Here is a 24,284-nt window from a genome sequence, read left to right as displayed (position 1 = left end):
ATACATCACCGGCATCATCACTGTATTGCTTTATACATTTGTATAGCTTTTTTTTTTTTTTTTGTGGGGGGGGGGGGGGGGTGTAACACTAGCTGTTGCAGACTCTGAAAACATGGACTGACTACGATGAGCAATACAACTTACTATACTTAAAGCCTGCATTTGAGTGCAATTTAACTAACCAACATCAAGAAATGTACCTTATGCTCATGAAAAGTAGGTAGAGTACACTATACTAACACACGCGATTATATAAATCACATTCACCTCAACCAAAACACAAGAGAAAACCTCATGATTTCGCGCAAGCGCAAGGAAGAGTGGACAGGGGAACTGAATTCTCCAGAACACCGCCGGGCTCCCCTAGTGGATTTACAAACAAACCACATCATCTGCGTCACTCTCCGCCCTGTCCGCCCTTGATGTCAGCCATTTTACATAGGAATCGAAACTCGCCAGCTAAATCAGTCTGGAATTGTGTCATAGCAAATCGAGTAGTTATATAATTAATAGTAGCTTGCCAATTAATAACCCTTTTTGTAAGTGGGAAAATGGAGACTGATAGCCAAGTTGACTTCAGTACAGATGAATTTCCAGAGGGTTCCAAAATAAACGCAAGCAAAAACCTGCAAGATGACGGGTAAGTGTCTGTGCCCGGCTTGCTGTCAAACTCCTTGCATACCAATCAAGCCAATATGACCAGCGAGCTACAGTAGTTGGATGCAGGTTAGTTTGTGAGGTAATCCGGCGATAGATCTGGGTGGCGTTACGTAAATTAATTTCGCTAATGTTTTTAGTGTAGACACTGTAAATCTAGAGCTATTAGACTTTCAGTTTGGTAAACTACTACTAGCTACAGTAAAGTTAATCTAGCTGCTCATTTAACCATGGCCATGAACGATATTACACTCTTACTAGGGAAAAGTTTGCTAATGTTAGCTATGGCAGGTATCGCTAGCCAGCCACAATTTTTTTGTAGTGAGCCTGTCGGAACTGCTCGGCAGTTGTAACCTTCTCCAACCCGGTGTCGTTGACGTGTCAATCAGGCCCTCCTTACCGGGTGGCGTTGTGGGCGGTTTGGTTACATTGCGGTCAACGTCAAGAGCTACTGTATCGAACCTAAAGAGTGCAGACTGCAAATATCTGCTAGTTTTGATGCAGGTCATGTCATTCATGTTTCAGTTTCAAATGTCTTGTGTTGTAACATCCCTCTCCCAGATTGTTTAATTGAATCTTTTGAGTACAAATAAAAAGTAGACTACTTCTGACTCTTACGTGGCTCCTAGCTTTAGTTGAGATCAACTGCCAGTGCTAGCTCCTCACAACATGAACATAAGAATGTTGAATGTCAACACTCACACATTCATTTTGTAAATCCACTCAATTCCACATGATTATGAAAAAATACGTTTGATTTGCAGTGTGTCTGATGATTTCAATGACTTGAAATGGCACGGTGAAAGGTCCTCTTAGGAAATGTTCATGTTGGTTATTTCTATTCACAGCAAGATGTTCATTGGCGGACTCAGTTGGGACACAAGCAAAACTGATCTGACAGATTACTTGTCCAAGTTTGGCGAGGTGCTGGACTGCACCATCAAAACAGACCTGATGACAGGGAGGTCCAGGGGTTTCGGGTTTGTCCTCTTCAAAGATGCTGAAAGTGTAGAGAGAGTAAGTTGTAAACCAACATCCTGAATATGTCGACCGTTAAAGTCTCCTACCTTGGTAAAAAGCTTTCAACTTGATCCGAAGGAGCATACTGCCATCCGGATGTACAATGTGTGTAATTGCGCCGAATTGCAGGTCCTGGAGCTAAAAGAACACAAGTTGGATGGGAAACTAATTGATCCCAAGAGAGCAAAAGCAATGAAGGGCAAAGAACCTCCAAAGAAGGTGTTTGTAGGAGGCCTCAGTCCTGACACCCCAGAAGAAGAAATCCGGGAATACTTCGGACAGTTTGGCGAAGTAAGTTTTAAACTCAAAAGTTTTAAGCTTAAGTAATTGGATACAATTGTAGATTCAGAGACTTGTTTCTGAGGATGAGGACTTCCAAGATGAGCGCTCTCTCGGGTTGATTCTAACGTGTGTACTGTGCCGACAGATTGAAAGTATCGAGCTTCCTATGGACGCCAAAACCAACGAACGCAGAGGGTTCTGCTTCGTGACGTACACCGAGGAAAGTCCTGTTCAGAAGCTGTTGGAATGCAGATACCATCAAGTGGGAAGCGGAAAGGTATTCGGAACTTCAGCGCCTTTTTACATTTACATTTATTCATTTAGCAGACGCTTTTATTCAAAGTGACTTCCAAGAGCTTCCACAGAGCTTTACAAAGTGATAGATAGATCACTGATAATAACAACAAGATAGCCCCAAAACTTTGCGGGTAGCCAAAACATGAAGCACATATTGTGAACAACCATTGTAAATCATTATTAGGTCATTGTAAAAACATTTGCACTAAACTCAACCGCTATACTAAACTCAACCAAACTCATGTTTGTCAAGACCCCTTGCTCTAACACTGCCAGGTGTTATACCTTGAAAAAGCCATGAGCATATGTGTCTGTCATTGGTTGTAGTCGCTGCCGTTGACTGCTGTTGTGTTCTCCTGGTAGTGTGAAATCAAAGTGGCCCAGCCGAAAGAAGTATACAGACAACAGCAGCAGCACAGAGGAGACCGGGGATACGGAGGGGGCAGAGGAGGGTACAGGGGCCGGGGGCGAGGAGGTAACTACCATCACTTCTGTTTATGACCCATCCAGGGGCATAGGTTTCATTATACATCGGTGGGTTATGTCCCATCCACTTTCTATGAATAGAATATATGCCCCCTACCACATTTTATTAAGGGTTATCCATAAAAGTTGTCTGACACATTTGAAAACAAACCTATGCCCCTGGATCCAATCTCCCACCACAGTCCTTGAGGTGAGGAATCCCTATAAAAAGTAACTCTTTCAAAACCAGAAACGTCTACCAGAAAGTCTCCAGAGAAATGTCTTCTCATTTTTTTTAAAGCCCCCCACTATACTTTCTCGTCATATTAACCTTTTTGATTTCTCGATTTAGGTCAGAGTAACTACAATCAGGGTTACGGCAGCTACTATGGGCAGAACTATGGGAGCTATGGCAACGGATACAACCAGGGCTACAGTGGCTACACTGGCTATGACTACTCTGGCTACAACTATAATAGTTATGGTTATGGACAGGGCTACGATGACTACAATGGTAAGCTAACTTATTGATGTTGAACACTAGGCCTAACTGAAGCAGTGCCTTTCCTCAACAACTAATGTACGTCTAGACAAACAGCGGAAGCAAGTATCCTTGTATGTATTCAATAGTTTCTGGAAAAATAAATCAATATCTGTAATGCCGCCTGCCTTGGGTTTCTTTGCTCTGATGCATGATGGTCAATATCACTCTATCCAGGCAGTGCAATATGTTACTTGATAGAATAACTGTCATTGTTCATCAGTCATTAAGTCTCACTTCCAATGTAAAAGGGACAGATAAGGTTTCACACATATGGACTGCGTCGCATGGATTGATGTAAACATGCGTTCTTGCAAGAGTACTTAAGCTGTTTGGGATTGTGGATGTGCACACCTCGGTTAGAAAAAGGATAGTTAGCAGTCTGGAAATGATGGCAGGGACACATGATTTGTTTTTCCATTTATAGCAATGTAGAAACTCATCAGCCAGTGTTGAAAGTGCTCTCATCCAAATTCCACAGCTCTTAATTCTAAGCAGATAATGAAGGTTATAAGTGAAAACAAAGTAATCAGGCTACATCGAACAAATTATAGCGGTCTGACAACAGCACTTTTAATTGCGGGGGGAAAAAAAGTTAAGCAACACAGTTTAACATGAAGCATTTTGGTAAGGTTTTGCTTTGACAGTCTGCCTAAATTGTGTTTTACCTGTCTTACCTCCTAACCTTTGACCTCCTAACCTTTGACCTCCGTATAGGTCAGCAGAGCAGTTATGGAAAGGTGTCTCGAGAGAGTGCGACCCACCAGAACAACTACCAGCCCTACTGATAAAATGATTACACTAAGACTTCTGGTAAGATCATCATTTTGAGTGTCACCTCTGGCTTAACTTAAACTTTTAAAGATCAATAGACAAAACAAACTTCTCCAAAACCTTTTTTTGAGGGAGAAAGCAAGTGGTTACTCACACCACGCGTCCCCTTTTGAAAGATAAAACTAAGATTGCAAGAATGTCTATAGATCTTTAATTGTGTAATGCTTGTTTTGCGTTTTTTTATTTTTTATTAAGCTCTCCAGAAAAAACGTTTTTCTGTAGATTCTCCTCTTCCCCTGCTTTTTAACAGGTATTCATAAGGAAATAACATAAAAGAGACTTGATAGCAATGTAAACAGGTAAAGTACTGCTAAAGGGTGCAAAGTAAGGACCTATCCTTATTTTTTCCTTTCTTTTCCTAACTGATATTGTACCTTGTTTGTACCTGCCAGCGGGGACTTCATTGCAGGCCGTGTGTCACCTGACCATGACTTTCTCTGGGCGTCGCACATAGCGGGCAGAGAGCACGGCATGCACAAGAAAACGCTGTCCTGTGGTATGGTCTCTTCCAACTTCCTGTACCAGCGATAAACAGAAAGAAACATAAAAAGACAAAAAGGAAAATGACCTTGTTTTTCATTTTTAAGTTGTTCAGTGGGTATCCTTTTAACAATTGTCTGAAATGGGTTTTTTACAGGAATTACATAAAAACGAAACCTTTTAAAGACTTTGTAATTAACGAATTGTTGTGTATTCTCTTTTATTTTAGTGGTTTTGTGTTTCAGTTCTGGAGCTTCAGTGTTTTCATTTGGTTTTTCTTAAATGACCCCCCTCCTAAATCGCTTAAACTCATGATGCTTGCTTTTTCTTTATAGCCCTTAGAGAACTACAATTGATAAACACCAAACCTTTTTTTAAACATAGGTGTTAAAGATCATATGTAAACCAGCTTTATGACACTATTGAAGGCTGACACGTTCAATTCCCTGTTAAAAGCCACTGTGAATCGAACACATTTTCTTCAAATCGATCCTCTTCTTGAGGACTTGGGTACAGCGAGGGGCCTGCCCTATACTGTAATTTAGTTTGCTCCTTTTAAAATGGATTATTGACTAATCCAGAATATTTGAAGCTGTTGCAATTTGGGAAGCTGTTAGCTGGAGTGCGTGAGGCTGCAATTCCTACATATGATCTTTAAAACGGAACGGAGAAATAAACATAAACTTAATAGTTTAAAGTTGACAGCACAAGAAGTTAAACATTGAGTCATGGACGTGTTCTTTTTTTCGGTTCGGAGTGTTTCCAGCGGTCCAGAATGAGTAAATGTCTGTCTTGTTTCCTTGTTTGCAGACAGGCTGGCTGGCCGGAGAATGACCCTATACCCTGGTGGCAGCTTGGGGGAATCCTGTCCTGAGATCAGCTCATGATTTTAACAGACCTTCATTTCATTGTGTCTGATTTTGTAAATAGTGAGTTACCCCACACAATATTTTTCCCCGTGTTCTTCACCCTCTTCTTCACTTTGTATTCTTATGAGGCTATAGGTCTAGATTTTGTCAAGATGTGTGTCTTTATACCCTAATTTTCAGCATTTTGTCTCAATAGATATTTGGCCGTTTCTGCTAAGGGGTTAATAAAGAGAGTGCAAAACTGTCCAGACCATGACTCGTTTTTAACATTTGTACAATTTCATTGTACGGTATGTTTTTTTTTTTACAGTATATAACCCACTACTCAGGTAAACTATTCATTTCAGCGGGAGACATTTTTCAGAGACATTTGTTTATCAACATCCAAAGAGTGGCCGTCGAGCTGCATTAAGCACGCTTCTCAACTCGCAACCAGTTCCAGCCACCAAGCACGACGCCTATGAAACTAAAGTGGATTTCAGACTCGAGATAGCACGGATGAGTGGGGTTCCGACATTTGGACTGGATCCACCGACACAGCTGAGAACATCGCCCCCTGGGTTACCCCGGGTATCGAAACGTGTAACCCATGCGAAGTTGGCTAGCAAATTTGTGTTTGCCTGAAGGATAACTGGCCAAATAACGAAAAAGGGAAACCTGTTTTTTACGTGGTAGTTGTTGGCATATTGGCTCTTTGAATAGCTGAACGTGATTAAGAGCGAAACCTCATAGTGGGGAAAAACACTGCAGTCAGGTTGAGAGGAAGCAGAGTGGCTAGCTAATAGCTAATTATCTACACTAACAAGTCTAGCTAGCTAACATCCAAACGAGTTGGGAAAGCTGTACTTAAATCGTTATCTCGTCAGCTAGCAAGCTAGTCCAGTAACCATCACTCACAAGTCTCCACGTTAGCTATTCGTACGAAACTAAAATGTCGGAGGACCTTGAAATAGGTGATGATCCAACTCTGTTGACAATGATGGAAGAAGACGGAGAGGCAAGCAGCGAAGAACAGATGCCGACAACTGCAGAGGGCGGCTCGGGCCTGAGAGGAGGAGCAGAGTCCGAGGGATCAAAGATTGATGCAAGCAAAAACGAGGAGGATGAGGGGTGCGACATTTGATGGTGGCTATAGCTATAGCTTATAGCTGCAACAAACCGTGAAAATGAAGCACTAGAAATAGCCTAGAGCGAGAGCGAGTGAACGTTACCGAGGCTAAACCTGCAAATGATGTTTCCTGTGGAATTTGCAGGAGAATGATGATGAAGCTGGATTCCAGCAGACAATCATCATGGCCATTAAAGTGACGCTGGATTCGTAATTAAAAACACCATAGCCAGTGGAGTTGAGAATTGTGCATGGATTGTCTAGTGGTAGTCTATCGGAATTCAGTGATGATATACAGGCTGAATGACTTGGATCGTCATTTACGGAAAGTGAATTCGAAAACAACTATTGAAAATGCAATATTAAAACGTAAAAAGGCAGTTCTAATACATGCAATAATACAGTAGTGCTGTATAGTTTGTACTTATTTGGTTAGTTTGTTGCTACCTTGGTCGTATTAGCTAATGTGCTGCTATGTAAAGATAGCGGTTACTGTTGGAGGAAAATGTAAGTAAATAAGTGAAGTAGACTATTGAATAGGTGCCCCTTGTTTCATAATTAACAATGCCACTCTTTATGATCTCTAAACAGGAAAATGTTTGTTGGTGGGCTCAGCTGGGACACAACCAAGAAGGATTTGAAAGATTACTTCTCTAAGTTTGGCGAGGTGGTAGACTGCACACTTAAGCTGGACCCAATGACAGGGCGATCCAGAGGCTTTGGCTTCGTTTTGTTCAAAGAGGCTGAGAGTGTTGATAAGGTATCTTATCAATATTCAATATTTCTCTGTATTTGTGAGCCCATGTGGTTTTAAAGGGTTGTATTAGGTGTAATAGGGAGTGACTGTCTTCTATGGGGTTACTATGACACCTCCAGGTCACTCAACAGAAGGAACACAAGCTGAATGGGAAAGTCATCGACCCAAAGAAGGCCAAGGCAATGAAGAGCAAGGAACCGATAAAGAAGATATTTGTTGGTGGTCTCTCTCCAGACACCCCAGAGGAGAAAATCAAAGAGTACTTTTGCACATTTGGAGAGGTAGGCTGTCTATTCTTCACCGTTTTCATACATATTTATTTTAATAAAATTCTGGGACTAATGAAATGACTACACAGGTGCATCACAGTTAATCCTTGAGTTTCTACTTATGCTTATTTGTACGTTGCTTTGGATAAAAGCTAAACAATTTAAAATGTAAATGTCATGTAAATTCGACTTTCAACTTTTATTTAACTATACTTATATACTATATTTAACTTTAACTACTCTAAATACTCCATAGATACTTAGCAGTCACAGTTGTTCTTGTTGACAGTTGGAGTCTATTGAATTGCCCATGGAAAACAAAACGAATAAAAGACGTGGCTTCTGTTTCATAACCTTCAAAGACGAAGAATCAGTGAAAAATATCATGCTGAAGAAATATCACAATATAGGACTGAGCAAGGTAACAAAAAACAAACAAAAAAAAACAACATCCGCAATCAACATATCAAAGTTGTTCTGAAACCAAACCGCTTCTTCATTCACTCTCCGACTCCATGTTTGTTTCTGTCAGTGTGAAATCAAGGTGGCCATGTCCAAAGAGCAGTACCAGATACAGCAGCACTGGGGAGGGAGAGACGGCTATTCCCCCAGACCTCCAGGCAGGGGTATATGCTCAGAGAGATTCACCATGAAATTACACAAACCTTTTCACATTCATATTTAAAAATCAATACATAGTGTGTTTATAATAACATTTACAGCTATTAGCTCACTAATGTTGATTTGTATGTATTCTTTATGATGTTCGGCGGGTTATTCCAAGTGTTCTAAGAAAGTTTGTATTGCAGGGCCTAGTCAAAATTGGAACCAGGGTTATGGAAACTATTGGAACCAAGGATATGGCAACTATGGATACAATAACCAAGGCTACGGAGGATATGGTGGCTATGACTATTCTGGATACAACTATGGATATGGTGACTACACCAGTATGTAATACCATCTATGATAGCACACTAAATTAATGTATTGATTGTGTAATACCACACTACTACTCCCTTGTGGTATTTTCTGTTATTTAAATACTTGATTATTTACAGTTAGTCATTTAGCAGACACATTAAGTACAGGGACATTCTCCCCGAGGCAAGTAGGGTGAAGTGCCATGCCCAAGGACACATCATCATTTGGCACGGCTGGGAATCAAACCAACAACCTTTTGATTAATAGCCTGACTAACTAACCGCTCAACAATCTGACTCCTCTATTTAGTATTTGATGTTGCTGTATTTATATACGTAAACGCTTCTTACTTGTCTGTGTGTGTGATATTTTAAGATCAACAAGGTGGATATGGCAAGGCCCTGAGACGAGGTTCACACCAAAACAGTTACAAACCATACTGATGTGAAGATACTGATGTGTTTGCACAAACAGGTATGTAACTGAATCTCTCTCTCTCACCACAAACCTAAAATCGAACAACTACATAGTGGTATTACTTCTTTGTACCATAATTAACATGAATAATAATCCCTTTCAAAGTTTTTCACAGCACCCTGAAGTGCTTTACTGTAATGGTAACATAGAGGGCAACAGCCTTTGTGGTGATTATTCTAAGAGCTGGCTTTCGGCTGTCTCTTTTGCACCATTTTGTAACTGTAAAGTTAACAGGTAAAGTATTGCTATGACAGTTAATGGATGTCAAAAACTAAAAATACAAGAAAAAATAAGAATTGTTGTCTCCTAACTGACATATACCTTGTTTGTACCTGCCAGCGGAGCTTCCTTGTAGGCGATGAGCTGACTTCACGATACTCTCAGGCCCGCTCAATGCGGACTGGGCACGAGAGGCGTACGCTCTCGAATGCTGCCGTTTGGTATGGTCTTCCAACATCCTGTATCAGCACCGTAAACAAAGTGGGATATGCCCATCTTTGTCATCTTGCTTTACATTTAATTCCTTCGATTGTTTCGGTTTTTTGTAAATATTTTAAATAATCGTAAATTAATGTTTAATGTAAATTAAATGTCGTTTTTTACAGGCCCCTACTACCCCCACAAGTAATTGTAAAATACGACAGAGAAAATAACTATTTACTTTTTAAAGGATACGTCTTCTCTGGACTTTCCAGTTCCTAATCTTACCTGTAATGCTTGCTTTCTTTATTTAGCCCTTGTAGCTGTAGTAACCAGTAGTCCATGAGCTTAAACCTGGTTTGTACTTGGATTCCACTGATGGAGAAGTGCATTACTTTTGTACTTGTTTACTGTTTGTGTTACTGACAGCGGTGGGAAAAGGCTTCTCTTTTATACATTTTTAATTGTCCTCTAACAAATTCTCTTCTCAATCTTTTGGAAAAACATGGAAGTACAATGTATCCAGAAATTTGCATGTAATGCTTAACTTAACGTGTATATATTTTTTTTTATACCAATTGAAGGCTTCCTTATTGATTTTGTAGTTGCGTTTTGATTCTTATCGCACCTCAGGATTTGTAGCTTATGGACTAACTAAATGTTAGTCATTGTTTTATTGTCTTTTCATAATGAATTAAAGACGGGGGATTCCTATTTTATATTGTTTTTGTTTTCTTCAACTGTACCGTCATAATAAACTGTTTGGCTTGTTTGTTTTCTGCAGGCTATAAAGTGATTGGAAGCAGTCTTTCGATGGAGCATCGGCGGAAGACTTGGAAGTATCCAGATAACATGACGGAGAGATTATGGGAAACATATCCAGCATTATTAAGTAGATCTACCGTTCGAATCAACTTTTATTCAATGTTGTTATTGTTTTGGTTGCATCTCATAGCTTCATATTAACAATCATATTTGTCACGTGTTAAAAGAAACTGTCACAACAGATGTATTTGAGGGTTGATTCATTATTCAATGATTCAGATGTTCTTTGTGTCCTTTTTGTCAAGTGCTCACGTGAACCCAAGATCAGTTCGGTCATTATCATTTTATATTGGTATTATTATAATTGTATTAATTATTAATTATTAAAAAAACACATTGAAAGGAAGTTATACAGAAATGCATGTATAGATTATTCCTCTGTTATTAGATTGATATTTTGATATGCCGTAGGATTAAGTATGCACATCATGCCAGACATCCTGCAAAGCATTCAAAACTATAAAACTATAAAATTCACTGAAAATGTCTTGGAATGTGTCTTTGGATCCTTGAATTGAGTCTTGATCAATGATATATATATATATATGTATCCCACTGAACCCTAGTGGATTAGAAAAGTGACTGATTAGCATAGTGGTGTACAAAGGGATGGTTTTACAAAGTTATAAAAAAAAAAAAAATGTGAAAGAATGCACACAGCTTTAAATGATGAAATGTATCATTACACGACCACGGACTGAACACGTCATATCGCACATCTTTAAAAAGAACAAGGTAATTTGACTATTGCTTATTTACATGACGTACTGAAACATCCCCATGCTTCCTAACAGGTTAAACCGGTTTTGGGCTTCTGAATCCAGGTTTACTTAATTACACCAGTGGCAAATAGGATGATGAGGATGACGGCAATCACCACTACCACGCCGATGATGATCATTATCTTTATATTCTTCCACCAGTATTTCCGGGCAACCCTTGTGGATGTCCGTTGGAATGTGTCAGCCTGAACAGGTAAGAAATAAATCAAAATATCTGAAACATGTAACATAATAACTACACATGTATGTTGCATTGTCTGATGCTGTGATATGTATATATTAGCACACATGTGAAAATACCATGGGAATACAACGCACACACCCTTATTAACACTCATGCGTCTTCTCAATACTCACAGATGATCGAAGGTCGTCTGTCTTGTCAATTAAGTCATCTAACTTCTCTCCCCTTTCTAGCACTTTGTTGATGTTGTCCTTGAGAATAACTTTGACCTCGTTGACTTGGCCCTGCACTTGATCAAGCTTTGCTGGGGCCGACGGTTGAGCGCTCGCGTCCGCCTTCGAATCAGAAAAGGAACGTGAGAGATGGGGGGGGGGGGGGGGGGGGGGGGGAGTAGTTTAACCCTTAAGCTGCCTTCGGGTCATTGTCGTCCACCTTTTGCACCATGACCGGGCCCCCTGACTGACAGAGGTTTTTTTTTCATGGGCCCCAAAAATCCTGGCAGCGCCCCTGACTACGACAGTAGGTCATAATGAGCCGAAGGCAGCACAAGGGTTTAAATATGTGATGAAGTCATGTTACTGCCTAGTTTTCAGTGACAGACGAGACAAAGAGTCAAAAGAAGTAAAAGAAATGATCTGCTCGCTGACCAAATTTAAGTAAAGCGGTCTGTAAGCAAAACAAGCAAATATGGTGTTATCAGTCCACCATTCCTTTATTGACTCTCTTCACATGTCTTCCTGACCTCCTTCATAACAGCTGACAGGTCTACAAGTATCAAAGGTTCTTTTAGAGTCCCAGACAACCTTGTTCTTGGTCAAGTATTGCTATGAACTTATATGATAGTCTCATGACAAAATCCTTGTAATATCAGCTGTTCCTTGTTCTTCGTTTTAAACTTTTTATACCTTTAGTGTTAATAATGAAGTCATCTCTGTGCTTCTAGACATATAACAGCTTTAAGTTCTACTTGATGTGATTAACAAGCAACACTCACCATGTTAGCAAAGTTCCCGTCTACCTCAACGCACAGAAATACTCCAGTTTAAGCAAATGTTTTACAAAAGCATATTGTATGATCTCACTAGTATACTCACTAACAGTACAGAACCAGTATTGCTCTAGCGTCAATATGCTGTTCAAAAGTAGATAGGCAGGTACAGGTGTCACAGCTTTCTGACCGCCCCTCCCTGTCTAGTTACACATTAACTAACTGATACTGCATGGAAAGTTTGCCATTGGCCAAATCAATCTGTCATCTAACATAGAACTAGACTTAGTAGAATGGACACAATTTGCAAACAAAATCTGTTGTGTTTGTTATTTAGAAATATCTGGCTTGTACCCTGAGTTATCGAATATAGAGAGAATAAGCGATTAGAGAATAATGAACTGCACTGTGGTAAACAGCTTCGCCAGCAAGGAAAAAAAAAACATGCTTTGAATGAAAGTATGCTCTCTGTCGGTTCTACTTCTCTGTCTGGGGAACTAACCATCAGCTGTCCTAGCACCTGATGCAGGTCAGCACTGAACTCATTGGGCTGTGCAAAGGCCACTCTCGTAATCAGAGGGCTGTTTGTAAACATGCTGCGGATCTGAAAGACAATACAAAGGGGAAGTGGCTCGCTTAGTCTCATGAGCATCGCACCAGTACAGTATTAGTACGAGGCAGTTGACATTGATTGGTGTCGATGATTGTACTGGCCTCATTAAGAAAATGGTGGGCCCTCTTAGACTCAAATCCAAGCTCCGTGACACAGACATAAGCAACCCCATCTTCGCAAAGAAGGTGGTATCTGAAACTGAATTATCAAACAGATATTAGGAGCTATCGTATGTGTTGTATATTGTATGAGAGCTGGGCACGCAATCAATTAATATTCTTGCCTGAATTACAAAGGCTTGAGAAGTAAGATCGTGTTTAGGCCTTATACTGTGTGAGTACAGTATAAGGCACGTCAAGGGTCTTGAGTAACTTTTCCTTTTGACATATAGGCCTACATCAATGAATTAAATCTACTTGATTAAACGAGTTCAAACACTTCTCTTTTGCACGCTAAATAATGGAATAATAGCCTACGAATGAATGTTCTCACCCCTGAATTAAAATACTTTTTCGATACAGAAATCCTGGCGACAGCGGTCTGATTAAACTCAAGGATGTCTCCTAAAACTCAGAGCACATGGTAGAGGAAAGCACACACACAATATTCGAGGCGAAAACATTTGAGGTGAAAAATGCCAAATTAAACAGTAAAAGTCAAATCACCCAAATTATTATTAGTATTAAACAAAATACATTCAAGCTTCAGATTTTTAAATCGTACGAAATTCAGGCTGCTCAAACCCAAAAATGATCACACACACTACTGTACCTGAAATGCTCCACCTCTGAACGCAAGGTCAGCAAGTATTATGTTGCCTCTTGCTATACACGAGTACACAATTGGCATGGTCTGACTGGTAACAAAATACATGCACAAAATTATGAACCAACGTTTTTGTAAAGTGCAAATTACTGTGATAGCTAGCTACATAAATGTTTCAGTAGTGCTTGTCAGGGTACTGTGTGAAGCTGGTGCTAGTGCTAGCTAACTTTACTAGCCGACTCACCTATTTTTGGGGGAAATTACAACGTGGACAAGCTGCTTATTTTTTGGCTAACGTCATGTGCTAACGTAACATTTAGTCGTCCAGTGTATTTAATCCTGACATCTTGTCCTTAAACACCATGTTTTTTTGTTTTTTGATGGTTAAACAATGCTGTTATTCTACCAACAGTAGTTTGCGTTGTTAAGCAATATTACACGAGAATATCAACACGGCTTTCATGGAATGCCTCTTGTCCAATCACATGAGTTGATAGGAACTAAGCTAACAGCTGTAAATTAAGCGGTAGTTCACAACAGGCAGTGGCACTTGGCTTTATTTCACAGCTCACATTCAGTGGGCCAATGCTTTACAATCAGTTAAAAACAAAATATAAGTATCAAATAATTGAACATACCCGTTGGTTGTCATGTTTGGTCTATCAAAAAGAGATTTTTTGGGTAGGAATGGGTGTGTAGTGTCAGACAATATTGCATCTTTACAAGTAGGCTAGATGTGTATAGCACAGGCACCAGTTTTCATAGGTATCCGCAAGTATTCATTCACTCCGTTTTTTACATGTATTCCCTCTTTATCATTCATCGTTGGAAACTTGTTCCTAACTGCGTCCATCAAAAACTGTCGGAGGTTGATTGGCAATGCCCATTTGCCTCTCGAACCATCCCAGTCGGTTTTCATTGCCCACTCGTTATATTTTTCTTCTGTTACTGCCAAACGGAAGAGAAGAGAGGAGTACTGGTCACTGCAGCCCCAACTAAGCTTGCTTATCAATTGTTCCACGTCAGGGGTCAGAACAGGGATATCAATGTCTGGATGGACGTTTCTTCCAACTAATGGGGAGCATTGCTCTGTACGTGGATCACCACCGTCCGGACTGATTGGCGGCGGTTGAATCATCATTCCGTTGTCTTCCTGGATCTTGGTCGATGCTTCTTCCTGGATCTCGGTTGATGCTTCTTCCTGGTTCTCGGTTGATGCTTCTTCCTGGTTCTCGGTCGATGCTTCTTCCTGGTTCTCACCTAGCGTGGTCCAGGTCTCCTCCATTGTCGATTGGCTGTCGTCCAACGCTTTCCTGGTCTCTTCCAATGTCTTTATCAGTTCGTCTGTTGCCAGCTGCACCTCTGCCCTCGGCGACGGGTCCTCCCCTGACCGCCTCTTCAGCTGATTCCTCAACTCTGCTTTCTTAAGTTCCACCGCATCGATGGTTATTGGTGTATTGATATGGCTGATATCAGTGGCCTGTATAAAAAATAAATAAACATTTTATATATATATATATATATATATATATATATATATATATATATATATATATATATATATATATATATATATATATATATATATATATATATATATACACATACACACACACACACACACACACACACACACACACACACACATATTTGCACACAAATATGTTTGAAATACATAATATATTTTATTAAATTACCGCTTTCTTTGCAACCATTTGTTCTTGTAGTATTAGTAGAGCTTTTGCTTGATCTGCTACCTGTTGTTCGCAAACACGCTGCATGTGCACAACACAAACAGGATTTTTAGAACATCATTACAGGTATACATTTATTTACGCATTTCTTAAAACCAATAGCATGCTGTTGTCTGTATTTTTTTACCGTACACGTTTGAAGAAGGAGCAAAACTTACCGCTCTCTTTGGATGAGTATCCAACTGTTTTCTATCAATGCACTGCAAATACAGAAAGACACTTGTTTCAGTACACACAATGATATGCATGCATTTTAAACTAACAGAAACCTAACAGTCATGTTAATCTTTTCTAAAGTCGCTATCTTTTCAGAGCTTTTTGTGCTGCCTTCGGGTCACATGACCCAAAGGTTCTTAACGAACCATCGTTGTGTTTACCCAATTTCACCCAATACAAAAACAAATAAAAATAAATTTATTTTAACCTTCGCAATGTGGGGGGGTTTGAGACAGCCAAACAGTTAAAAGAAAACGCTTCACCTTGTTTTTGTATGCGGTCAAGTTGGGTGGGTCACAATGACTGATGGGTCAGAATGACCCAAAGATAACACAAGGGTTAAAAAATAGGGTTTCGAAAATACAAATTTTTGTTTAGAGTTTACATCCAGGTTTACGTTTGCAAATCTTTATGACCCTAATTTACCTCCGTGGGAGAGAAACCTTCTCTGGGTCGTTTACATCCAGCCAGCCTCCTGACGACAGCCCTCTTAGAAGGGTCACACCACTCTGCAACCAGAGTCCAGCTCGCACAGTTGGTACAATGGACAACAATACATGCTGGCATTACCAGTGTCCTACTTAACTGCTGTTTGGGAGAGGCACATGACCAGACAGCTTGGGAAACTGTAGCTTACGAGAGAAATATTACAGTACAAGCCAAGCAAGCACTGGAGTCAACAGCACCTCCATCTCACCAGTGGGGATGTCAGCCTCCAAGTCCATGGCCCCCGGCTCAGATGTGCTGGGGGGGTCCACAGCCACTGGACCCCCCCCTCGCTGGCTGCTGGACGCAGGGTTGGATTCCTCTTCCCAGCTAAGAGGGGTGGAGATCGCCTCAGACTCCAAATCTCCACTGTAAGTACTTCCCTGGTCTGAAACGACAAACAGAATACATGTACACATACACCTGTTTGCACACTATGTACATATGTGATCCCTGAGGAGGAAATGATCCTGACTGACCATTCCAACGTAAGTGTGTAAAACTAGTTTTCCTTACCTCCATGGGAGACAGGTTTATCCTTCTCAACTTCCTCAACGATGCCCTGTGATTGGACGAGTGGGTCGTGTGTGTCCTTGGACTGTGAGCCAGTCGGGGCAGACGGTAACACAACAGGCACAGGGACCTGGCAGAGAAAACATACACCTCACTAACGTGTCCAGCGTCACCAGATGGCATCAGTGACATTGTGAAGCATCACACCGGCACAACATACAGGAATGGGCATCGGCATGGGAACCGGCGTGCACTGGGAGTACATGTTCATCGGCATGGGTATGAAGACTGGCACAGGGATGGGAAGTATCACCACTTTCACCTTCTCCTCGTTTATAGTGGTGGTGAAACTACAGCCAGAAGGCCTTGTTCTTCATGTCCCAGTGATGAGCCACGGCATCCGTCTCAGGGCTTTCCTGCACACATCCACACCAAAATGTTTAGAAACGTAGAAACACAACCGCAGAAAACTACGTTTTAGTATGTTCGTTCAGTGTGTTCGAAAATACATCAATCGAGGACCAAGTTCGGCTCCAGGTAATCGGAGATCATCAGTACCTTATGCAAGAGTTCAGGCCTGGAGGAGGGTTCATGGAAGCAGCTCTTGTGTAGCGTGATGGGCCCGCTGAAGCGTGAGGTAGAGAGGGGAATGAGGCCCTGCTGGGGCTGCTCGTACGGTCTGGACGAGCCCGGGGTGGACGCACAGGGCGCTGCGGAGGTCTGGCTGGGAGTGTCGGGGTGACCAGGGGCAGCTGGCCGGGAGGAGGAGAGCGGAGAGAGGCCACAGGGGGAGGAACCTGTCCCCGGAAGGTCAGGTTGAGGAGGAGCCGGGGGATTGGTGGACGTGCCCGAGAGGGAGGAGCCTGTCTGCGGAAGGTCAGGCTGAGGAGGAGGTAGGGGATTGGTGGACATGCCTGAGGGCAGGGAAAGACAGTTATGTTTCTGTTTCGACATCACCAAACACACAACGGTGGTCACACATAAGCACGGTTCAGAGTTCTCATTTAATTAAACATGAATGCAATACCACAAGGCACAAATCTAAGATTGGCATTTTGCTCCCCATATCCTATCCGTAACCCTTGGCTGAGGAATGTGCATACCAGAGAGAATGTGTTGTGGAGGCCGGCTGTAGCTGACACAGGTGGCGCTGCAGTACAGTTTAACCTTGCCCAAGGGGTCGTTGCTCACCAACATGGTGGACACCATCGCCTCGTTACCACAGTGACTACACTTCATCAGCTTGGAGCAGGTCTACAGGGGAAGTGAGAGAAGGGGTGATCAGGGTTAGAGAGCTAGCATCTACAACCATTCAGAAATCTGTCTTCTGGACGGCTGGAGAGGCATCGCTACCTGTTTATAGGTGCTGATGCAGGTGGGACTGCAGAACCTCAGGTTGACGTCTCCTATGGTCAGGTTCTGGCATCCGCCTCCTTTACTGCTACAGTACATGCCACAGCTCTCACAGAAGTTTATGGCCAGGTTGCGGTTGCAGCGCCACGTGAGGAAACAGTCGTCGCTGCACAGTTTATGGACCTCACCGTGATAGATTACCTCATGCTGAACCTGAATGAGGAACAGGGGGGTGAGGGCAGATTTGTGTTGCGATGGGAGAGCGTTTGTGCGTTGATGAGGGTGTTTAGGAGAACTCGCCGCAGACTTTCAACCTTTACCTCGTTGGACTTCTTGCAACTGCTGCAGAAAGGAAGTTCGGGGTCAGGGGGGTCAGTCTTCTTTTGGCAATTGTACGTAAACAGGCAGACAGGGCTGCAGAAGTCTTTAAGGTTTTTGTCCACCACAACACTGGGCACATTCATAGGGTTATCAATTTCCCTGCAAGGTTTAGGGGCAAAGAAAAAACGGTTTAATTTACCCATTTAAAGCAACTGAGAGCAATAGCTGGCAAGACACAAAAACAACACAAAATGTATTTGGCCATTAGATGACACCAAAATGGACAGATCTTCAGCCATAAGAATTCCGTAAAGTGCTCCACACACAATCAGATACATCAGTGTAAATATGAGTCAATTGCTTTGATTTGCATCCTGCTCTTTTAAAAGCACAACATCACAAGTTAGATCATCTCAAAATAAGAGTAAACAATAACAGAGGAGGTACTTGAGGCACTGGAAGCAGGGCCGGGCAGGGACGGTGGGAGGCAGGAAGCCAGTGAGGCAGACGGTGGAGCAGAACAGCTGAGTGGAGCCCTTCTTCTGGAAGGCAGTCTGCCCCTTTAACAGCACCTTGGAGCAGCCGCTGCAACTGATGTTAGCAGAACTACCGCCTTTGTCAGGGGGGGGCGGAGCCAGGGGAGGCGGGGGAGGCTGGACCAATGGGGCTGGAGCCAAGCTCCTCCCAGGACCAAATATGGAGGGAGTGTGGGTGGTGGGACCTGCGACTGGAGGTAGAGACAAAGTTGGATGCTCAAAAGTAGCAGAAGGTAGCATCTAAGCCCACCCCTCTAGTAGATAACCAGGTGAACAGAACGAGCAGTGCTCAGACTGTGTGTGAGCGCTGGTCTTCACTCTCACCACTGGGGGCGCTGTACGAGGGCTCTCCTCCCACAGAGTACACAGAGCTGATCCTCAACTCATCCTGCAACACAAACAACACGCTCAGTAACGTGTCTCTCTGACGCTCCCGGTCTAGTTTAGACCGCCGAGGGCCTGAACGAGGGCCTGAACGAGGGCCTGAACGAGAGCCTGACCTCCTGGTTCTCCAGCTCCTCTTTGACCTGTCTGCTGGAGGACTGAGGCAGCAGGGCTGCGTCGTAGTCCTCGTCTATCGGTTCATCCTTAATGTTGATCAGTGGCGAAGTGGGGGCCTCTAATGCAATGCCACCACAGTCTGACCTCTGTGGTGAGAGGCTTTTGGAAAAACACTGAAATGATAATACTATATTAGATACACATGCATAATTAATTGCTGAATTGTTTGTTCTCATGAACACCTAAGACACAGGTGACACTCACCTCCACTTGGTGACACGGTAGAACTCCTCCTCCTGGATAGTTCACAACAGCTCCATCTTGTGAGGCACATATAAAAGGACAAATAGGATCCCTTGATCTAAACTCCAGTCACAACATAGTTACAGCATGACAGGTCTCCTTACCGAGGGTGTGTGGGGAGGGAGTGGGACTGCAGAAGGCAGACACTCTACTGTCCCACTGCGTCGCCAAGGGAGACCGCGAGAGGACAGCACGGTGCCCCGCTGGCTTCGTCACGGTCACGATCAGGGTCCTTGTCATCGGCTGTCCATGCAGTTGGGAGACAATCAGACTGAGGAAATGTGTCTCTGAATAGATAACTATGTTACTCTGTTGGGCAGCCGCCTGATGGAAACAGTGAAGGGTTTGTGTTGGGTTCTCTATTGATCAAACAAACACAACTATGTCGATGATGTTTCTGATTGGCTGGTAGGTGGCATTTAACTCTGTGCAACTCAAACTCAACTGGGCAGAAAACAAGTTATAGCTTAATTCTCAGCGTGAGAAACACTAGACGTGAGAAATAGTTGAAATGCCTGAGTCTCCTGTAACTCTGCAAGTCTGTGCAAGCAGAGTTTAAAAGTGTATGTACATTAGTGTGGCAACCCCAATACTCAAAAGTCGGGTAGCATTGCAGCATTAGAGGTGGAAAATGTGACTTGATATGACTTGAACATATTAATTACATGTGGAAATATATTGGTAGAAATGTTCACCTCAGATCTTCCAAACTCTTCTAGTTCCGCCATGTTTGTAGCAGACTGTCATCCGGCGCAGGCGCTTCATGGATCTGTACAAATCTGTAATGCACGCACAATCGATCAATCGAACAATCATTCTCTATACCATGTCCTGCAGCCCCTGAAATTACCGTAACGGCAATTATACGTGTATATTCTACTCATTTTACAAGGTTGTATTTAAGCCAGTAACTAAACTGGAAAAAGCAAGTGCTCATTTGAAATAGGAATATGTGCAGAATAGAATCTAAATATTATTTGTTTCTGATTGGTCAGAACTAAGGTTAGTGAATGCGGTTACAAGCGATTCATAAATGTACCCCAGTATTACAATCACCTCGGTACTTTGTCAGTGGCGTAGGCACACAAATAAACCAACAACTGGACACTAAATTCGTTAAAACAGAAACACTGTGTGTTAAGCTTGTGAGTATTAAATAATCGAATCTATAAATATTTCTAGCTTCAAAAACTCCGAATCAAAAGCCGGCAAGAATTTGCAAGAGATGCCCGACAGTCGACATTGTCGTTGACATTTTGTTCTACCGTGTCTTGTCCAAGGAGAGAGGAAACGCATAGCTTTGACGTTATGGCCGTAACGGCTGGAAGAGCTATTGGAGCGGGAGGACCAGCCTCGATTGCTCGGTTCCGCGGTGCTCTGGTTGGCGCGGTCCTGGGAGATTGTGTTGGTGGGGAGTTCGAAGGTGCAGAGGAGGTTCCTATGGATCGCGTTTTGCAGCATCTCAACGGACTACAGGATGAGGATCGTGGCGAAGGTGACGGTGAAATCTAAATTGCACGAAAAACATTTTTTACACAGTAGGCTATGTACGAATTACGTTAGATTAAGTCAAATGTCTCACGGTGCTTTTGAACGTCATTCAGGCCATACGTGACTCCGCTCCTTCTGGAACTATTTAGCTAGCTAGCTACATAACTAGCTATTTTGAGTACCGATTTAGCTAGGTCTACATTAGGCTACTTTACACTTGACAAAATTGTCTGTCATGTCATCCTCAGGTATTCTGCAGTACAGTGATGATACAGCCATGACACGGTGTGTTGTGCAGTCTTTGCTGACCAGGGCAGGGTTTGACGAACAAGACATGGCCTACAGGTAAATATAACTGTCCTCAGGATTTTGGCCAGCACCTTTAAACCTGTTGTGTTTGTACTTAACGTCTCGTTGTATTATAGGCCTCACGCCAGTAATGTTGGGCTAAGGAAGATGTATTACAAAAAAAAGGCTGCTTTCTTGTCAACAGCTTCGCCAAGGAGTACAGTTTATCTCCAGGGCGGGGCTACGGTTCAGGTGTAATCCAGGTGTTGAAGAAGTTGCGGGTGCCAAAATTGAATGACGTCTTCCAGCCAGCCAGGGCTCAATTCAACGGACGCGGCTCCTTTGGGAATGGTGGGGCGATGAGGGCAGCCCCTTTCGCCTTGGCCTTCAGAGACCATCGAGATGTCAAGAGGGTGAGGGATTAGGGGTACACGGATAGTGAGGCACTGTTAATCTGAAAATGTTGTGAAAAGTATTCCCCAACACTGCTAATGCTACTTTGAAACCTAGCACAGTACTCCATATGACACAGATGTTTAAAAAATAAGAATACACCCCTCCCATCCTGTTTCTCCACTAGAATTCACAACCACCCACCCCTTATTTCTCAATAAACAGTGTTGGCTTTATAATGTAGTCTGTCTCTCTCTCTCTCTCTTTCTCTATCTACTCTGTACCTCTCTCCCTTCCTTTCTTCCCATAGTATGCTCGACTTGGAGCGATGTTGACCCATTCCTGTTCCCTGGGTTACAACGGAGCCGTTCTGCAGGCCCTGGCAGTGCACCTGTCCCTCCAGGGGGCGCTAGACCGGCCGCACAAGTTCATCAACAGGCTCATTATGGAGATGGAGGAGGTGGAGTCAGAAGAGGCATCTCGCCAGGATGCCAGACTGTACGCTTCTTCAAGATGGTCTAATGTCAATATGTGAAATGCTAGATAGCTGCCTAAACTCTGTGTAGCCCGGTGTGTGGTGAAACTCACCCCTCAAGTATGTAACAGGCCACCCGCGTCAGCGAATTGCTTAGCTTTTCGTTGGCGTAGTTGGTAGTGGTGGCGCTTGGGAAGTCAGAGGTGGTGAGTTCGACTCCTGGTCGGAGCGGACAGTGCCTCTGACGGAACTTGCTAGACCATGTCTGTTACATCTGCAAGGCTTGACAAACGTTCCCTTTAGCTGCCTCGGTTACGACCGCAAACGTGACCAAATGCAAAATGCCAGGCAGTCAGACTTATGTATTTATGTATGTATTTAGTAATTTAAATTATATTCATTTAGAAGACACTTTTTATCCTAAAGCAACATACAAATAGTGCCTAAAGAATGTAGGATGAGAAGTACATAGTTCTAACAGTATTTCTGTAGTTGGGGAACAGCCTGTATTGTACCAGGCACAGATTATATGTATTTTAAACTACACACATGTACAATTCTTTGCATTGTATATGGAGACGGGTGAACATTTCTTTGTCTTGTTTCCCCAGGTTGAAGGAGTCTGAGTTTCCGTTCTGTGACCGTTTGCACAGAGTGAAGGACCTGATGGAGAGGACCCAAGTGAGCATCGAGGAGGTCATATCTGAGCTAGGTCAGTGTGGGCTCACTTGGAAAACAAATAACACTGGCAAATGTGTTAGTTTGACCATTCAGCCTTGACTATGAACTAACTATATTATTTGTATATTAGGAGGTTTACTATATTTCAGCCTATCATAGATGTAATCTATGTTCTGTGTACTTATGTTTTGTTATGCCAGGTTCCTTTGCGTTGTACTTTTTCTACGAATTTCAGTGCCCATTCTGACCCTGTGTTGTTCTATGCATCTGACAATAAAAGACTTGAACATTTACATATAGTAATTTAGCAGACGCTCTTATCCAGAGCGACTTACAGTAAGTACAGGGACATTCTCCCCAAGGCAAGTAGGGTGAAGTGCCTTGCCCAAGGACAACAACGTCATTCTGCATGGCCGGGAATCAAACCAACAACCTTCTGATTAACAGCGCCCGACTCCCTAACTGCTCAGCCATCAAACCCCACTGGAAATTCACAATGCACTTTCCCTCCTTGTCGACAGGGAACGGCATCGCCGCTCTGCACTCTGTCCCCACGGCCATCTTCTGTGTCATGCACTGTCTGGAGGTCCGCGAGGGCCTTCCAGAGAACTACAGGGGCATGGAGAGGACAATGGCCTACTGCCTGGCTCTGGGGGGGGACACGGACACCATCGCGTGCATGGCGGGGGCCATCGCTGGGGCACACTACGGTGTGGACGCCGTTCCCCACACGTGGCGACGCTGCTGCGAAGGGGCAGAGGACGCAGATAGGAGTGCTGAGCACCTGCACAAGCTATACCATCGACCGCCACCAGAGGGAGACGCGGGCACACGGGGCAGCGCTGACGATCAGTCACACGCTAGCGCACAGCCTCCGAGCGCAGAATAGATATTCGGGACTAATTAGCTTAATACATACGTACACACCACTTTTGTATATATCTTCTCTCTCCCTCTGATTTTTGACCATGTGTGAACAATTGCCTGTAATGTGAACGTAACATGAACTTCCCACTAATGTTCCTCTTTTTTTTATGGAATATTTAATAAATGGCATATAATGTCCAACAGAATTGTAAGCGATACTGTCTTTGCTGCCAAGTCTTACCTGTTAGTACTGATGTCTTTCTTACTATTCCCTGTCAATTGCTAAATATACAGTTAAAAGTTACATAACATAAAACCTATCCTAACACTTTAGATTATTTTATTTATTTTTTACATTGAAAGCCTAATCCTACTGCTTACTGCTGACCAACTAACCTACACTCAGCAAAAAAACATGCAAGACCTTTAAAACCCGGAAACCAAATGACAAAGTAAATGAGTAAAGTAAATTCCAGGATTTGCTTCCCAGTACATTATATACGTGTGAAATTAGTTGCTGAAAGCATGTGCGAAGCGTGAAAACTTTGT

The 24,284-nt window shown here is 42.7% G+C and overlaps 6 protein-coding genes across 15 annotated transcripts; 3 read left to right on the top strand and 3 right to left on the bottom strand.

Moving 5' to 3' along the window:
• Positions 1 to 395: 395 nt before the first annotated feature.
• hnrnpdl (heterogeneous nuclear ribonucleoprotein D-like) lies at positions 396 to 5,689 on the top strand. Of its 5 annotated transcripts, none has more exons than XR_014750874.1 (10): positions 396 to 640; positions 1,506 to 1,674; positions 1,807 to 1,968; positions 2,105 to 2,236; positions 2,620 to 2,731; positions 3,074 to 3,235; positions 3,980 to 4,075; positions 4,489 to 4,592; positions 5,387 to 5,505; positions 5,642 to 5,689. XR_014750874.1 is itself a non-coding variant. In XM_084693513.1 (8 exons), the coding sequence occupies exons 1-7, from the start codon at positions 552 to 554 to the stop codon at positions 4,048 to 4,050; spliced, it is 897 nt and encodes a 298-aa protein (XP_084549639.1). In that variant the 5' UTR covers positions 396 to 551; the 3' UTR covers positions 4,051 to 4,075; positions 5,387 to 5,689. The 5 variants fall into 5 exon arrangements, 1 of the variants encoding a protein (XP_084549639.1); XR_014750873.1 differs by adding an exon at positions 4,347 to 4,395 and having other exon boundaries at positions 5,387 to 5,689; XR_014750871.1 differs by lacking the exon at positions 4,489 to 4,592.
• Positions 5,690 to 5,809: 120 nt separating this feature from the next.
• hnrnpd (heterogeneous nuclear ribonucleoprotein D) lies at positions 5,810 to 10,719 on the top strand. 5 transcript variants are annotated; one of them, XR_014750870.1, is made up of 9 exons: positions 5,810 to 6,555; positions 7,145 to 7,313; positions 7,430 to 7,591; positions 7,869 to 8,000; positions 8,112 to 8,205; positions 8,389 to 8,517; positions 8,879 to 8,977; positions 9,320 to 9,420; positions 10,185 to 10,719. XR_014750870.1 is itself a non-coding variant. In XM_084693511.1 (8 exons), the coding sequence occupies exons 1-7, from the start codon at positions 6,377 to 6,379 to the stop codon at positions 8,944 to 8,946; spliced, it is 933 nt and encodes a 310-aa protein (XP_084549637.1). In that variant the 5' UTR covers positions 5,812 to 6,376; the 3' UTR covers positions 8,947 to 8,977; positions 10,185 to 10,719. The 5 variants fall into 5 exon arrangements, 3 of the variants coding, with proteins under 3 accessions (XP_084549637.1, XP_084549636.1, XP_084549638.1); XR_014750869.1 differs by having other exon boundaries at positions 5,814 to 6,555; positions 8,389 to 8,529; XM_084693511.1 differs by lacking the exon at positions 9,320 to 9,420 and having other exon boundaries at positions 5,812 to 6,555.
• A 151-nt stretch (positions 10,720 to 10,870) lies between these two features.
• On the bottom strand, positions 10,871 to 15,008 carry LOC146220407 (vesicle-associated membrane protein 7). Of its 2 annotated transcripts, none has more exons than XM_084693516.1 (7): positions 14,196 to 15,008; positions 13,564 to 13,648; positions 13,285 to 13,355; positions 12,894 to 12,990; positions 12,682 to 12,783; positions 11,365 to 11,526; positions 10,871 to 11,192 (listed from the first exon to the last, which is right to left on the bottom strand). In XM_084693516.1, the coding sequence occupies exons 1-7, from the start codon at positions 14,207 to 14,209 to the stop codon at positions 11,052 to 11,054; spliced, it is 672 nt and encodes a 223-aa protein (XP_084549642.1). In that variant the 5' UTR covers positions 14,210 to 15,008; the 3' UTR covers positions 10,871 to 11,051. The 2 variants fall into 2 exon arrangements, with proteins under 2 accessions (XP_084549642.1, XP_084549643.1); XM_084693517.1 differs by lacking the exon at positions 14,196 to 15,008 and adding an exon at positions 13,802 to 13,978.
• Positions 14,097 to 16,881, bottom strand: LOC146220406 (uncharacterized). The gene is made up of 7 exons (XM_084693518.1): positions 16,747 to 16,881; positions 16,530 to 16,656; positions 16,214 to 16,401; positions 15,954 to 16,036; positions 15,470 to 15,511; positions 15,255 to 15,332; positions 14,097 to 15,037 (listed from the first exon to the last, which is right to left on the bottom strand). The coding sequence occupies exons 1-6, from the start codon at positions 16,801 to 16,803 to the stop codon at positions 15,311 to 15,313; spliced, it is 519 nt and encodes a 172-aa protein (XP_084549644.1). The 5' UTR covers positions 16,804 to 16,881; the 3' UTR covers positions 14,097 to 15,037; positions 15,255 to 15,310.
• Positions 16,877 to 20,458, bottom strand: LOC146220405 (zinc finger MYM-type protein 4-like). The gene is made up of 11 exons (XM_084694260.1): positions 20,236 to 20,458; positions 19,645 to 19,783; positions 19,502 to 19,557; positions 19,237 to 19,410; positions 19,061 to 19,124; positions 18,648 to 18,927; positions 18,200 to 18,359; positions 17,880 to 18,092; positions 17,630 to 17,780; positions 17,085 to 17,440; positions 16,877 to 16,942 (listed from the first exon to the last, which is right to left on the bottom strand). Exons 1-11 carry the CDS (start codon positions 20,266 to 20,268, stop codon positions 16,877 to 16,879), a joined length of 1,692 nt encoding a protein of 563 aa, XP_084550386.1. The 5' UTR covers positions 20,269 to 20,458.
• A 122-nt stretch (positions 20,459 to 20,580) lies between these two features.
• On the top strand, positions 20,581 to 23,941 carry adprs (ADP-ribosylserine hydrolase). The gene is made up of 7 exons (XM_084693509.1): positions 20,581 to 20,685; positions 20,821 to 21,035; positions 21,280 to 21,376; positions 21,525 to 21,732; positions 22,023 to 22,210; positions 22,799 to 22,899; positions 23,390 to 23,941. Exons 2-7 carry the CDS (start codon positions 20,849 to 20,851, stop codon positions 23,755 to 23,757), a joined length of 1,149 nt encoding a protein of 382 aa, XP_084549635.1. The 5' UTR covers positions 20,581 to 20,685; positions 20,821 to 20,848; the 3' UTR covers positions 23,758 to 23,941.
• The last annotated feature ends 343 nt before the right edge of the window (positions 23,942 to 24,284 follow it).

The sequence above is a fragment of the Hypomesus nipponensis genome, chromosome 27 (assembly GCF_054491055.1).
Source record: "Hypomesus nipponensis isolate SF chromosome 27, ASM5449105v1, whole genome shotgun sequence".
Classification (NCBI taxonomy): Eukaryota; Metazoa; Chordata; class Actinopteri; order Osmeriformes; family Osmeridae; genus Hypomesus; species Hypomesus nipponensis.
Note: the sequence above shows the minus strand (reverse complement) of the source record. Positions and strands in the feature narration are given on the sequence as shown.